The sequence below is a fragment of the Schistocerca cancellata genome, chromosome 4 (genome assembly GCF_023864275.1).
Source record: "Schistocerca cancellata isolate TAMUIC-IGC-003103 chromosome 4, iqSchCanc2.1, whole genome shotgun sequence".
Lineage (NCBI taxonomy): Eukaryota > Metazoa > Arthropoda > Insecta > Orthoptera > Acrididae > Schistocerca > Schistocerca cancellata.
The window spans coordinates 554044672-554061140 of record NC_064629.1 but is presented as its reverse complement, the minus strand read 5'-3'; the positions used below and the strand labels follow the sequence as shown (position 1 = coordinate 554061140).

Genomic DNA, 16469 nt, shown 5'->3' with positions numbered 1-16469 from the left:
GAGATTGTAGAGCGGACTTAGTAGATCAAGGTTTACATAGGAGTCCTTGTTCGGAGACATTATCTAACGACGCTACAGAACTTCTAAGTTAAAAGCGCAGGAGCCTCTAAAGTGTATGCATATACACGTGATTCCGTGATTCTGTAACAGACTTTCTAAGATGTTGGAGAAGGATAAAGGTATCAATTTGAGGTGACGATCCCTGTAACGGAAACGAGAGAGTTCGAAGTTACAAGCGGAAACCGTTCTGATACCTCTGTCGGTGGAATATATCTGCTGGTACTGTTGTTGCTGAGATTGTAGGGTAGGCAACTTTCTGAGGTGTTAGTATGAACCAAAACAAGGAAAAACTGTCCAGTAAACATGGGCTCTAACACGCATATATGAGGAGCTATGAGCACTTGATCGTCTTCGCTAGTGTGAAACACATCTCCTCTATCGAATAAGTGCTCATAGCTCTTAAGACATGCATCTTAGAGCCGATGTTTACTAGACATTTCTTCTTGTTTTGGTCTACATTACCACCTTTGGAAGTTGCCTACCCTACAACCTTAGCAACTACAGTACCAGTACATATATTTCACTGTCAGAGGTCTCTGGATCACGGGGTCCAGGGTTCGATTCCCGGCCGGGTTGGGGATTTTTTCTGGTTAGGAACTGGGTGTTTGTGTTGTCCTTCTCATTTTATCGTCATTCGTGACTGTGACTAGATTGGACTGAGTAAAAAATTGGACTGTGTAAAAATTGGGACTTTGTATGGACGCTGATGACCGCGCAGTTGAGCGCCGCTCAAACCAAACATCATTATCAAAGTCAGAGGTATCAGAACGGTTTTCGCTTATAACTTTCGATTCGTTCGCTTGCGGTACAGGGAACCTTACCTCAGGTTAATACATTTAGCCTCCTTCATCATCCCTGACAGTTGCAACATCATCATTTAATCCTCCTGTATGTACATGCATCTACAGGCGCCAGCGTCTACAACTATGACGCTCTGTAAGAACTTGCTCTACTAAGTCCCCCCTACAATCTCTAGAAGTGTGTAACACGAATTGTGAAACACCCTGTATATGACTGACGCGAACTGACTTTTGTCATCGGATAGGAGAACTGTCCATCATAGAAAACGCTGGAAACTGTGATTTCGATGTATCACTTGGTTGCTGTCACATTTCTGTACATGCGCATCTCCGGCATGCTCTGTCCTGAGTATTTTGCTGTTTCATTACGTCTGAGTGAGTGAAAAGAGCAAACATGTTGCGCAAGGAGTTGAAATCAACACACAATGGTGCTCACGAAAAACCAGGGCGTGTTCATTGTCGAGTGTTAAGTGAAGCACGATTCGTGGAAAACGCGTGCGGACTGTTTGTGCAGTTTAAGACTTGGAGTGTCGTAACAAAACCTCCAGTCAAGTCTGCAGAACAAATCTCAGTAGTAAATTGTCACAAAACGGGCTGTGTGGCGAATAAGAACGGTTATGTTCGATAACAAGGGTCACTCCCACGTCAGTGTTATTGTAAATATTTTCCAGGCCAGTTTAATTTTGCCCACCCTATGTACACTATCTGATCAAAAGTATTCGAACACATATTAGTGGACATAAATATACGGTTTGTCCACCCTTAACCTTTAAGGTGGCTTGAACTCTTCTGCGGACACTTCCAATGAGATGTCCGAATGCCCGTCCATTCTTCCTCAAGAGCCGAAACCAGAGAAGAGGGTGATGTTGGACGCTGGAGTCTGGAGCCAAATCAACGTTTTAATTCATCTCAAAGTTGTTCCGTTGAGTTCAGGTCGGTATTCCGAGCACGCCAGTCCGTTTCAGCAATGTGATTGCCCACAAACCATTATGTCACAGATGTTGCTTTACGACAGGGTGCATTGTGATGCTGATACAGTCATCAGTCTGAACTGACTTCACTGTTGCCACCACACGTGACGGCGAGTAAGGTTCTCAAGGCATCCCCCAAACTGAAATCTGTCCATTTGAGTGCCACATGGTAGAGTGTGCTTCTTCACTCCAAATCACTCGTTTACAGTCACCTATAGTCCTGTGGCGTCGTTCTTTACACCACTTCAAGCATCACCTGGCGTAGTCTACAAAATGCCTAACTTACGAGAAGGTGCTCGATCTTCTTCTTCTTTTGTTTCACCCTCTTTGGGGTACGCTGGATCAATCATTTCTTTATGCGTTGTTCTTTTCTTAGGGCCCAGTATTTCTTCATTATTTCTTATCTTCTTTTCCTCTCTTCTTCCGAGATGAAGGGTTTGGACTTTTGTGTAGAGTTGTCTTGGAACCTTATGCTTTCATCTTTAGTAATTAATTCAGCTGTTCGATCGATAAGTGAATTTTCTGAAATCTTTAATTCTACTAGGTCTTTCTCAGTTTCTTTAAACCAGTTGGGTTTCGTTTTGTGGTTACGGAAAAAGTCAAAGATTTGTTTGGTTAATCTGTTGGAGTTCATTCTGAGAAGATGACCATAAAAATTTATCCTCCTTTTTCGCACATTGTCTGAAAGTTTTCAGTTTCCTTATAGAGTGTTTCATTTTTGATGTATATAACCTTATTGTCTTGAAATTTTCGTCCTATGATTTTTCTTAAAATTTTTCTTTCCTTTAGCTCAAGTTTCTCCATTTGGCCTTTGAAATTCATATTTAGTGTTTCTGCTGCACACAGTGTTTCTGGCTTAATCAATTTCTTGTAATGTGTAATTTTGGACCCCCATGAAAGGGATTTTTTGTTAGTTGGAAGGCCAATTCAAGTTTATTTTTTCTGGATTCCATTGCTTTGCTTTCCCCAGCATTCCAACTAATCCATTCTCCGAGATATTTGAATTCTTTTACTATTTCAATCTTTTGTTCTTGTACTTTGAGGTATTTACATGAGTGCTCGATATTTGTCAATATCTTAGTTTTTTCAAAGGAGATGTGAAGACCTATTTTAGCAGCTTGTTTCTTTAGTTCAAGGATTTTCTCCCGTGCTTCTTCCATTGTTTCAGCAAACAGGGCCATATCATCTGCAAAAGCAATGCAATTTACTTTAAGGTTCTTCTTTTTGCAACCCAGTCTTATACCACTCTCTGACTACTTTCTCAAGCGCACAATTGAACAGCAACGGCGAGAGCCCATCCCCCTGTCGCACTTCCATTTTTATTTCAAAGGATTGCGATAGTTCGCCCATAAATTTAACTTTCGAAAATGTATTTGTAAGGGTCGCTTTTACAATATTAGTTGTTTAGTTATCCAAACCCATTTCTTCCAGGACTGATAACAGAGATTCTCTATCAGTCGTATCATATGCTTTTTTTTTTTAAATCAATGAAGGAGATTACGTATGTCTTTGTCCTTGGTTCTTGGTATGCCATGATGTTTTTGAGGTATAGTATTTTTTGTTTCGAACATGATCCACCCTTTATAAAACCTCCCTGGTATTCCCCGGTTTGCGGGTCAAATTGCGGCTCTGCCCTGTTCAAAAGGACTTTAGAAAGAATCTTGTATGTTATATCCAGCAGCGATGTTTCTCTGTAATTGTTGGGGTCTGTCTTCAAACCTTTCTTGTGGATAGGATGGATTAGAGCTGTTCTTCATTCTGTGGGGATCTCTTCTTCTTTCCAGATTTTATCGAAAACACACTGAAGGGATGTAACTGCATTTTTGTCAGCTTTTTTCCATACTTCGGACACTGTTTAGTTTTCTCCCGACGATTCCACTGTTTGGTTTTCTCCGGACGATTTGCTGTTTTTAAGCACTGAAATGACCTTCTGTAGTTCTTCGGTCGTTGGTGGTTCTGAATTCCTGTTTCTCATGGTTATTTGGGATGGATTCAACTTTTTCAAGGATGGGTTCACAATTCAAGAGTTTCTCAAAGTAGGTGCTCGATCACTGCACACTATTCTTGTCACTCTCACTTCACTATCTGTCGACTTGGGTAGCTTTAGATGGATTGAAATGTCCCCGACAGATCTGTTACTCAGGTGACATCCAATAACTATTCCAAGTTCAAAGACTCTGAACTCTCCTGACCGACCCATTCTGCAGTTGGAACCGATGACCGTAGCAGTCTGGTCCCTTCAATCCCACAAACCAACCAACCATTCTGCAGTTACCTTTTTTCTACTGATAATACAATACTCCCCGCCGCCTTTTATGATGGTTGGTACCAATCCTATAGTTCCAAATTACATAGGGGTTTTGAACACTATATATAAGTGTGCAATACTTAAGGACGAAAGTAACTTTCATACGATGTGCCACTGCCAAGTAACGTAACTCATTGAAACTTGGACCATACATAGAAAGAACTGCTACACTATAGTACAGAAGATAACTGAAAGAAATACACAAAGAGACGAACAGAAATTACACTTTCATTCAAAGACGATAATTACACTGAAGTCACCGCCATTTATGATGGTCCCCCGCATATTAGAAAAAGCAAGACATGACTCTCAATAGGGAGAGTGATCACCACAGACGGCAATGCATGCTTTGCAACGTGTTCCCATGGTCGCTACAAGGTTGGTAAGCAGTTCTTGTGGTAGGGCGTGCTATCCCTCCCAGGGCTTTAGATGGATAGCCACCGTCATTCAGTACCGGTAGTTACAGAATTGCCCGAATAGAGTACCGGAAGTCCTAAAACCTGCAGATTTATAGCAGTATGGATCGGCTCATAAAATACCAATCCTATAGTTGTTTATAAATTCTATAAATTTATTGAATTGGTAAGGTAATAGAAAATAATCTCATACGATAAACCTAATTATGGGGGAGATGATAATATTGCCGCACGATACGAAGGATTACAAAGAAAAATGTGCTTCAACAATGACTTAGTTCGTCTGACGTTATATTTTATGTTAACAAGACTCGTTGCATCTAGAGTTAGATTGCATTTGGAACACGATCTCGATTGCAATAGCAGTAGGTACTATGACTTGTTGGGAATCAGATGTTATGAATGTGATCATGATGCAAACTGAATTTACTACTGTGGTTATGACAAAATAAATGTGGTGAAACCGGTGAAGGTGAAAGTAATATTGCAAAAATTTCGCGTGAAGCTAGTGATAGTGCCGAAAGTGCAGTGAACAGTAGAGGAGTACACCTCAGGCTCTACAATACACTGGGTAATGGATTCATTCAATGACACCACTCTTCTGCCTTGCTGCTGGACCTCAGCTTAGCGGAATTATTTTAGCAATGAGAATGCATCGATTATTATTAATAAAGTTAAGTTAAATTTAAGATATGTTTACAAGCAAGTTTTATTCCCAAAAAGCCCCAGGGACCTCACATTTCGCAGGAATTGGTGCATGGAAAAATAAATTTCTATGGAAGTGATAAAAGAGCTCAAAACAGAGTTTGAGGAAAAAATTCGTGAACATAAATTAAGTAAATCAAACATTTCTGGGTCAGAACAAGTGGAATTAGATAAAAAGCAATACTTAGGACAAGTATTTATAACAGTGCAATAAGAAAAAAATTGAAATGCCTGATCGTGTTTTTACAACTGCTTGCAAAACTTCAAAATATCAGAGACCTTACACTGATATGCCAGTTAATATGCATCTCCAAGCTCTTAACAGTGGGAAGAATCCTTGACACAAATATCTGTTGCGGTGATCACATCTCATATCGCAAAAAGTATCCGTGAAAGAACCGTGAAACATATTGTAGAAAACAAACAGAAAATGAGTACATTAATAGATGAATCTATCACACTAAGCAAAAAGCAGATGCAAGTTGTGGGGTTTAAATTTCCTATGGAGGACACTGACAGTTAGCAAACTATGTTTTTAGATATGACTGAACTAGCTTATAGTATTACTGTTGTTCTTCTGAAAAAAACTTATATGTTTTTCATGTTAAGATGCCCCAACAGTTATAGGCAGAAATAGTGGTATAGGAGCACAACCTGAAAATTTATTTCCCTCTATCATAATCTGGCATTGCAGCAACCATAGACTAGAGTTAGCTGTTAATGATTCCATCATAGAAATCCGTGGAATAAATTACTCTCAGACATTTGTAGAAAAACTGTATGGTCTATACATCAGTCACCCAAGAACCACAGACACCTAAACACCTGTGCAAAAGTTTCGGGGAAACGAATGTTCTATATTGGTAACACTTTCGCAACTCGGTGGGGTTTCATCGATTAAAGCAACTGCAAGCTATATGTGAAAACTTTGAGAATTTAAGTCCCCATTTGGACATGGCTGAGATATTCTGGATTACGGAAATATTTAGGATGTCCTTGGGCTCTTCAAAAGACGGAAATGACACTACCAAGTCGGCCGGAGTGGCCGAGCGGTTCTAGGCGCTTCAATCTGGAACCGCGCGACCGCTACGGCAGCAGGTTCGAATCCTGCCTCAGGCATGGCTGTGTGTGTTGTCCTTAAGTTAGTTAGGTTTAGGTAGTTCTAAGTTCTAGGGGACTGATGACCTCAGATGTTAAGTCCCAAAGTGCTCAGAACCATTTGATTTGACACTGTCAGCAGCACATAAACTGATAAAAATAACTGCTAGAGTATTACAGACATTGCTGCAAAATCCTGGCCATTATGCCAAAGTAGCTAACGGTATGACTAAATTAAGCAAATTCAAATCCGTGTAACTGTCAGGATCCAATAAAAGAAGAATGATTCATGCAGGACAGTTTTACAGTAGTCCTGCTGCCAATTTAGAATGAAGATTGTTAATTACTTAGTTTTCTTACATTGGAATGATTCAAGATTTCTAAAATACAGGGTATTTCAAATTCAGTATACTGGTTTTCAGGCTTTGTAGCATTTATTACGGTCAGTCTGGAATTACAAATAAAACATCAAATGAAAGAGCAACTCAAACAGTTTTTCTTACAAGTGTTCAATGTGAGCACCATTATACTGGTTTTCAGGCTTTGTAGCATTTATTACGGTCAACCTGGAATTACAAACAAAACATCAAATGATAGAGCAACTCAAACAGTTTTTCTTACAAGTGTTTAATGCGAGCACCATTCGTCACATATCGAGTCGATAAGGGAGTTCTTCCCAAACCTTTGATTTGAGTGTCTGCAGTGATTGTTGCAAAAATCCTGTTCTAAACTCGGTGGTTGGGTGTAAACGTGGCCCGCATCTCGTGGTCGTGCGGTAGCGTTCTCGCTTCCCACGCCTGGGTTTCCGGGTTCGATTCCCCGCGGGGTCAGGGATTTTCTCTGTCTCGTGATGGCTGGGTGTTGTGTGCTGTCCTTAGGTTAGTTAGGTTTAAGTAGTTCTAAGTTCTAGGGGACTGATGACCATAGATGTTAAGTCCCATAGTGCTTAGAGCCATTTGAACCATTTTTGTAAACGTGGAGGCCATACAAAACAAGCTATGTCATCCGCTGCCTTGCAACGAATCCAGCGGTTGGGCCCGTCTTTAACCACTTGCGTACTGAGTTATGCCAATGAGGCGGCGCCCAACTTACTGCCAGATAAAGTTCTGTGGTTCAGCTCCTTCCAATTGAGGAAAGAGCCATAGTTATAACGCTTCACGAAAATGAGGCACCGATTACAGTTGCTTCCCCGAAAAAGAAAGGCTCATAAACTTTCCGCCGGGATACGGCACAAAAAAAATCAGTTTAGGGGAGTCTCGTCGCAGCTGTACTATCTCGCGGGGATTTTCTGACCACCAGATGTGCGCATTATGTGTGTTCACATTTACACTTAGGTGAAATGTCGATTCATCACTGAAGGCGACGCGATCCAGCCAATCTTCATCGTCATTTCGTTTGCGAAGTCGGCGCATAAACCGTAATCTGAAGGCTTTAGCGTTTTAACAACTGCAAACTATAAGGACGTAGTTGTAAGTGCGTCTTTAAAAGTCTCCTTACAGATGACATTGGATTTGCTATTTCATGACTAGCCTTCCGAAATGATTTCTTGGGACTACGTGTGAGCACGTTCTTCATTCTCTCTTGGGTGTTCCATACTCTTCCCTTTGCCCAAAGGTCTGAACAGTTCTTTCATTTGATGTGATGTTTATAACTATAAGCTTAATGTGATAAATTCTAAAAATCTTTAAAATCTTTGTATTGATCTTGAAACATTCTGTAGTAGTAGCTATAATGAGATCCTCTGTTATCTGTTGTTGTTGTTGTTGTGGTCTTCAGTTCAGAGACTGGTTTGATGCAGCTCTCCATGCTACTCTATCCTGTGCAAGCTTCTTATCTCCCAGTACCTACTGCAACCTACATCCTTCTGAATCTGCTTAGTGTATTCATCTCTTGGTCTCCCTCTACGATTTTTACCCTCCACGCTGCCCTCCAATACTAAATTTGTGATCCCTTGATGCCTCAGAATATGTCCTACCAACCGATCCCTTCTTCTAGTTAAGTTGTGCCACAAATTTCTCTTCTCCCCTATTCTGTTCAATACTTCCTCGTTAGTTATGTGATCTACCCTTCTAAACTTCAGCTTTCTTCTGTAGCACCACATTTCGAAAGCTTCTATTCTCTTCTTGTCTAAACTATTTATCGTCCACGTTTCAATTCGATATATGGCTACACTCCATACAAACATTCAGAAACGACTTCATGACACTTAAATCTGTACTCGATGTTAACAAATTTCTCTTCTTCAGAAACGCTTTCCTTGCCATTGCCAGCTTACATTTTATATCCTCTCTACTTCGACCATCGTGAGTTATTTTGCTCCCCAATAGAAAAACTCATTTATTACTTTAAGCGTCTCATTTCCTAATCTAATTCCCGCAGCATCACCCGATTTAATTCGACTACATTCCATTATCCTCGTTTTCCTTTTGTTGATGTTCATCTTATATCCTCCTTTCAAGACACTGTCCATTCCGTTCAACTGCTCTTCCTGGTCCTTTGCTGTCTCTGAAAGAATTACAATGTCATCGGCGAACCTCAAAGTTTTTATTTCTTCTCCATGGATTTTAATTCCTACTCCGAATTTTTCTTTTGTTTCCTTTATTGCTTGCTCAATATACATATGGAATAACATCGGGGATAGGCTACAACCCTGTCTCACTCCCTTCCCAACCACTGCTTCCCTTTCATGCCCCTCGTCTCTTATAACTGCCACCTGTTATCTAACAGTATTAAATCCACCTGATGGGCCCGAGAAGGTAGATACAATGCATGGAAAAACAATTTGGAATTTCAGATAACAGGAAAACTTCAAACGCTTTCAAGGAGTATAAAAAATATAGAAATATTGAAAGGAAGCCTCGTGATCTACTGCCATTGCTTTCTGCTTCACACATAATTGTTATATTAACAGCTGAGTGTGACAGCTCATTTAGCTCCATGAGTCAGATTGTAACACCTTCAAGAAATGCCTTGTTTGGTGGATCATGTGTCTGATACAATGTTCATTAATTTAACTGGCCCTCCTCTTTCGGAATTCGACCCACTGTCATATGCGATAACTTGGCTGACAACTGGCAGGGATCAGCATAGGAAACCTCCCGTCGTAAAAGACTGCGGAGCAACATCCCTTCGAAACTGTGTGGAAAATTTTGAAGGATTAGGTGAGGACCGAAAGTTACAAAATAGGGCCCTGATTCCTCCACTAGAGACAACTGCAGTTCTGATGGCCGGTGCGTGTGGACGTGCTTTAATACGTCTCTCCACGCATTCCACAAGTGCTTGATGAGATTTAAATCGGGGGAACGGGTCTGCCAGTGCATTAGCCGAATATCCCCTTGTTCCAAGAAGTCATACACCTGCGTAGTTCGAAGCGGTTGCGCATTGTCATCCATAAAAATGAAGTCAGGGTCTAAGGCAACCCTGGCTCTGAGCACTATGGGACTTAACATCTATGGTCATCAGTCCCCTAGAACTTAGAACTACTTAAACCTAACTAACCTAAGGACAGCACACAACACCCAGCCATCACGAGGCAGAGAAAATCCCTGACCCCGCCGGGAATCGAACCCGGGAACCCGGGCGTGGGAAGCGAGAACGCTACCGCACGACCACGAGATGCGGGCAAGGCAACCCTGAAAAGACTCTCATGGGGAAGAAGTATAGTGTCACAATAACGTTGACCGGTGATTATACCGTGTTCAAAGATATGGAGGCCATTATTTTCATGCAACATTATGGCTAGCCACATCAAAATACCGGGACCACCAAAACGATCACGCTCCATAATGATCCTTCGTGCATTACGTGTACACTCCCCTCGCCATATGAGGCTATCTAAAGCGCCCAGCAACTTTTCGGGATTGCATTCGGCCCTGAATTTATTTTTGTAGATTACAGTGCACGACCGCATCGAACTGCACAGGTGAAGTAGCTCTTGGAACGAGAGGATATTCGGTGAATGGACTGGCCTGCCCATTCCCTCGAGTCAAATGCCACCGAGCACGCATGGGACGCTTTGTCGAGGCGTGCACACGCTCCATTTAGACGTTGAAGAGCATGCACTGCTGTCCGTGGTGATACTCATCCTATTAAAACCATGTCCCACCTTTTGCAATTCCAGGGGAGCGTGAGAAATCGCGGTGACTTCAGTGTCATTCCTGTATTCGAATAAAAGTGTCAGTTCTCTTTGTCTCATTGCGTATTTCCTTCAGCTACATTCTCTATTACGCTGTAACAGTTCTTTCTATGTGTGGTCCAAGTTTCATCGAACTATGTTACTTGGCAGTGCAATATCATGCGAAAATTACTTTCGTCCTTAAGTTTTCTCCGCCAGTGGATATACGGGTAAATTACGAACAACAATATCTAACGTCTTAAATTCAGTTCTCAGTCGGACCAAGTATTTTATCCGCCACTGTTCTATCATTTCTCCTCTGGCAATAATTTGTTTATGCGAGAAATGCCAAGCTGTAGCATGTTGTGGAATCTTGACCGTGCACCGTAATTTTCCTTTAATGGTTGGAAGAAGACAAAGGCGTACTATGTCTAATAGAACCAAGTCAGTTAATTAAGTACTTGTTCCCTAGATCATCTGATAAATTCATTTATCGAAATGATACGGATAGTCAATTTACAGGATATGTATACAAGTTTAGTGTTAATGAACACATTGTTTTTTAGTCCTACTCACGCAAAAACATCTAAGAAATAGTTTTGTTTACAGGACACCAGTTTTTCAATAGAAATTCGCAGGAATTGTCCAGGACAATTTTGCTTCACTGCCTGTCAGACATTTGATGTTTCTGGGCAAATGATAAAAATTTTTGCTGCTGCATATTGAACCCCTTTCTGAGTCCCTGACAGGTTTAACAATGGGTAGTAAAGGCCATTTTTCCCTCTAGTGTTGTAGGTATGAGTATCAATGTTCTTCTCAAATTGGGCACGATTATCTATGACGAATTTCATTAGCGAATGTATGTATTTGATAGTGCTGTTAAAATGCCTAGCTCCTTGAAAAGCTACCTACATGGCGTCCATGTGTGAACTGCTCGCTTTTGTGCAATCAGTACATTATTTCTAAGTGATGAGTTACCCCAGAAAATTATTCTGTAAAACATTGTTGAGTTACAATACGGAAAATATTAAAAGTTCAGCACAAAAGATGAACTGAGCGTTCGGATCATGAATTGTGCTGCCCAAATAAAAGGACACAAAGATGAACTCTTAAAAGCTACACTCGGTGTCGTCAAGAAACTTCGAAATTACATGAAAGTATGAATTGGAATTTATGAAAATCAACTCTGAACTTAATCATCTGATTTTGCTTAGCACCTTTTGAGAGTATTTGTTTGGATTACATCCTAATAACCGCATCTCTATAACCAATAAAAACTGGACACATGTTATATGAAATGTTTTATTCGAATTAGTCTATATCACCACGTATCACCTACAAAAATATTTACGAGTCCCCAGAAACACTCTGCATATATACTTTTTTCTGTTACTTCTAGTTACAGTGAAGCACGTGTAACAAGAAAACGCTCAAAACGAAAAATCGGCTAACATGAAATAATTCTGCGTTCCTAACGAAATGCTATTCAATATCATACATTTTTGTTCTTTAACAAGAAATAAAAATAGTTTAGGACGCATAGATCTCGCTTCTCGGACGATCATACATACGTGCTTTCTGCATTTGCGACGTCACCCAAATTTATTGATTTATATTTTTTGTCGAACGAAGAAAGACAATGATTGCTACTTTTCTTTGTGTGCTGCCATTGTCAGAGCACTGCCATCATTTTTCGGAATCAGTGATAGGTTTATCGAAATCAGAAAATTTTGTACCAAAGTCATGGAAGACTCCACAGTAATTTACTGTCCTGTAGTATCTCCAGATGAATTTGTTGCAGTCGATGAAGTTCTGTATACAGCTCCAATTATGATAATCGAAGACATTTTGGTGATTGTTCAGAGATCAAAACATCGCAACTATGTAGATGATGACGACGAAATTGTCAGTGAAATCAACATTACAGGTCCTGTAACCACAACATCAGAAGTTCAGAACGTCGTGGTAGGTATGCGCAGATATTTAGATGGTGATTCGAATAACAAAATGAAAAACCAATGGGCTAAATGAAAAGAATTTGTCGAATATTTGCTGCTGAAAAAGATATTACAAAAATCAATATCAGATTTTCTCCACGAAGAAACCATAATTTACTGTATATAAACTTTTAATGTACAGTATGTACTGCGTCTTCTTTTTCTGCACGTCTTTGTCTTTTACAGTGTCCATTGTTTCCTTGGCCTTTCTAGACTTCTTTGGCCTACGAAATTTTCTTTGACCTACCAGATAGTAATTTCTTATGGGGTAAGGTAGTCTGCCTGTCGAGATGTTTACTCCATTTTCTTGTCTTGTGTTGTACTTTGTTTCTTACGTTAAATATGTTTCTTAACCTGTCTACTCTGGCACTGGCTTTCACAGCCCTAAGAAGGCACATTTCAGTTGCCTGGATGTTACTTTCTCGTCGCTTGTAAGTAACCGACGACTTACTTGGTTAGAACAGTGTCAGAACGTCAATTACTCATAACACTTTATTCGTGTTATTTTTTGTGTCTTGTTTAATCTGTTTTTTGCTCCACATGTGTTTTGGTTCCACATCCCAGATAACTGACATGAGTGACCTGTTCTACAATTGTACTGTCCACAACTATTTTCGTCCTTACGTGGTTCCTTACTACAAAAGCCGATATTTTAGTTTTCTTTGTGGATGTAGTCCATACTGTAGTCTTGGACTATTTTATTTAGAAGAAATTTTCACCCATTTGTTCTTTACTTAATAAACACACTGTTATTACTTGCAATCCACATTTCAGGATCCTAAAAGTAATATAATAGATTTTATTAAGTAAGTGAAGAACAAATGGGTTTCCTTTGAGGAAGATCGACAGTGGATGCAGTATTTTTGATGAAACTGGTCATGGAAAAAAATGCAAGAAGTTACGTATAGTAAATTTTAGGAGCAAATGGAATTACTACAAGATAAAAAAGTAGCTGTTTTCATGTGTACTATTTAACAGGAAATTGTTATAACACGAACAAATATTTTGGTCTCCTTTTTGAGTATGTGTCTGTATTGGCACACACTGGCTCTCAGTAATGGTATACTGGAAACATAATACCCATACTCAAGGTGGAACTAAAGCTGCGAAGTAGAAAATGTCAGACCCATTAGTTGAACGAGAAGCTTACCTGGTAGGATCTCGGTCGTGGTCTCTAGACGCGGCATCGCCCCCAGCGAAGTAGGGTGGCAGGGGCAAGCCTTCTTTCCCGTAGTTGGCGTCGTCGCTCATCACTTGGGTGCCACCGTCCACACCATCTCCCAACTCCCACGGCCATTCCTCAGGAATTACGGGAGCGACGTTTAGTTCGGTCGTCGCGGCCTCGCTATAGATTTCCTCTGTGGTCGCGTTTCGCTCAGTGGACTCATTTCCGCGAGAGCTGACTGTGTGCTGAGTAGTAGTTTGTAGTTCAGAGGCGGTAACTGTGGGCTCAAGTGTCTGGCCTGCTGTTTCCGCCAGCTGAAGCTGTTGTGGTACCAGAGGGCCACAGTGGAACGATTCGGTGCCATTTGGGTTTTCGGAGCAGTCGTGGTCCCCGCTGTCGATCTGTGGAGCCGCTGTGTCGGTCCACCCTGGCAGTGACGTGTCGTTGTCTGGGTGTTCCACAATGGTTGTGGCAACTTCCTGGTCGGTCTCCGTCGTGTAGCCCTGTTCGTCATCGGTGCCGAGGCAGCCTACGCTGGCGTCGCAGCCGGGCGGCTCTGTGGCTGGTAGGAAACCCTCTTCGGGCGGTTGTGGCTCTTGTGCGTGCCCCAGCGCGAGGCACAGCAGCGGCAGCAGCAGTAGCGCCCGCGGCGACATGTCTGCGTGCACTGACGGGCTCCAGCCGCGAACGCAGACGCGCCGACAGCATTGCCCCCACCACGGGGTCACCACGGCGCTGTAAAAAAACGTCGCGCCGTGCACTGCAAAACGCGCCAAGCACAACAAAGCGGCACAGCGCGCCTTCCCAATTTTCCCACGGCCCTTTTCCAAGTACCAACAAAAAAATGCACGGTCAATAAATTTAAATATGTCTAATGGTCGTGGCGGGGAGGCTCAGAAACTCAGGACAGGGAAGATAGAAGTCGTATTCCATAGATATTGATACAGACAGGCCTAATCATTTATGAACACCTGATTAATACCGTGTTGGTCCATCTTTAGAACCATACAGGGTGATTCAGCTGTCCCTACCTATGGGTTTTTAAGCAACCCGCAACGCCTTCAAAAACCATGTGTGAGATTTTCAGATTTTCATATTCCAGTCCCGGATTTAGGGGGAGGGGGGGGGGGCAAACCGGGGTATCTGCTCCGGGCGGCAATTTCAGGGGGCGCCAAATTCATATTCTTGAAGAAAAAACCTTGTTTCACAAAGCACCTAGCATTCAGCACACGTTGGTCTATCGATTATTCATATGATTTTGAAACGCAACCCTGTTGGTTTTTGAACATTTTTAACACATTCTAAGTTGATTTTTGAACGAATCATAAGTTGATTTTTGAATGCGTGCATAGCGTACGTGATGTCTCTGCTAGGGGAATCCCCGTTGCATCCAGAGATTGGAATAAATAAATAAATAAATAAATAAATAAATTTCCCGCAGACAAAATCGGACAGGGCTATACGAGCCGAGCCGAACAAATACGAATGGGTGAACGCAAATCGCTGTTTGTTTATGTGGTTGATCAGGTGGACGAATGATTAGCGTTGCTATAATAATTAGCGAAATCCATAGATCCAGGTGGCCAGTGTGGAAATAAACGACTAACAGGACTAGTAAGTATGAAAGATTACATATTATCTTCTCGGTGTATCCAAGAAAATGAAATTTTGACAAAATGTTTGGCAGATAGCTACACTATTAAGGGCCAGTTGTACAATCCCCAGTTAGCAGCTGTTAAAGTTATATTCTCGGAATAGCGCGGAAAACGTGTTGTAGGAACACGTAATAACATCTAATCGGAGATTAAACACGGGTTAACTAAACCGGTGATTCTGGCAGGGTTAGTGAAGTTGACTGGAGAATAAGTTTTGACGATGGCAGGAATCACAGAATTAGTGATGACAAGCTTGATTGTTATAACGAGGAAGGAGAAGGAACGGGGACATCACGCACATTATATATAAGAACATGACGATTACAAATTTATATACAAATTTCGTACTACTACCTTTCGATCTCATGCCTGAGAAACTGGAGCATATGAATGAAATGTGAAATTATTTCCGAACAAAAAGCTTTTTGACTGCAGTAGGCCTAATAGGCATTTTTATACTGGTACTTACAGAATATATTCTGTCGTGTTATTTATGTGAATGACGTACATAAGAACGACAGTTTGTGCCAAAAGTCTGTTTGGTGCGCGTTACAATTGCTGCAATATTAGAAAGGCCTATCTCGTTTTATCTAGCAGACAGTGACAAAATAGATGTAATCAAATCCAGAAACCATACCAGTCTTTGGTAGTATGCGCATTAACAGCTTTTTCGGTATTAGTCAGCGACATTTTTATTTTTCATGTAGCAAAACGTTTGACGAACTATGAAGGGTGATAGATTCTTTCGCAGAAAGGAAAGCATGTCATGTAAAGCTGTAGCAAGATTAGGGAGGAAAAAATGCTGGGATCTGAGGACTGAAGAAATGTGTACCGTACTGTCTTGCTTGTCTCTTGTCTTCGCTGGTTTTATGTTTCTTATATTTAATTTTATGTCGCACAAAAGAGGAAGTTCTCAGCTAATAGGTAACAAAGAGTGCAAGTTTTCTGAAGAGTTCCCTTTCTCCCGGTCACAAATAATCCCCTCCCCCCCCCCCAAAGTATTAACTGCTTTTTTCTTTCTAAAGGGGGTAGGATGTTAAGCCGGCCGACTGGGTGTAAAAGAGGCACCACAGGTCATTTTACTGTCCACTGTCCTGAATGTAGGTTTGATGGCTTCCATTACAAAATATACGCATTTGAATTCCACAGAGGGAAATACACATGCCCTTTGGCATACTTA

At 41.2% G+C, this 16469-nt stretch overlaps 1 protein-coding gene across 1 annotated transcript in view; it reads right to left on the bottom strand.

The window, feature by feature from the left end:
• The window catches only part of LOC126185204 (hemicentin-1-like), a 747875-nt gene extending 733592 nt beyond the window's left edge, over window positions 1–14283 (bottom strand). The window contains exon 1 of the mRNA XM_049928085.1: window positions 13620–14283. Coding sequence (XP_049784042.1) covers window positions 13620–13720 — 101 coding nt within the window. The 5' untranslated portion in view covers window positions 13721–14283. The remainder of the gene's footprint in view (window positions 1–13619) is intronic.
• Between the last annotated feature and the right edge of the window lie 2186 nt (window positions 14284–16469).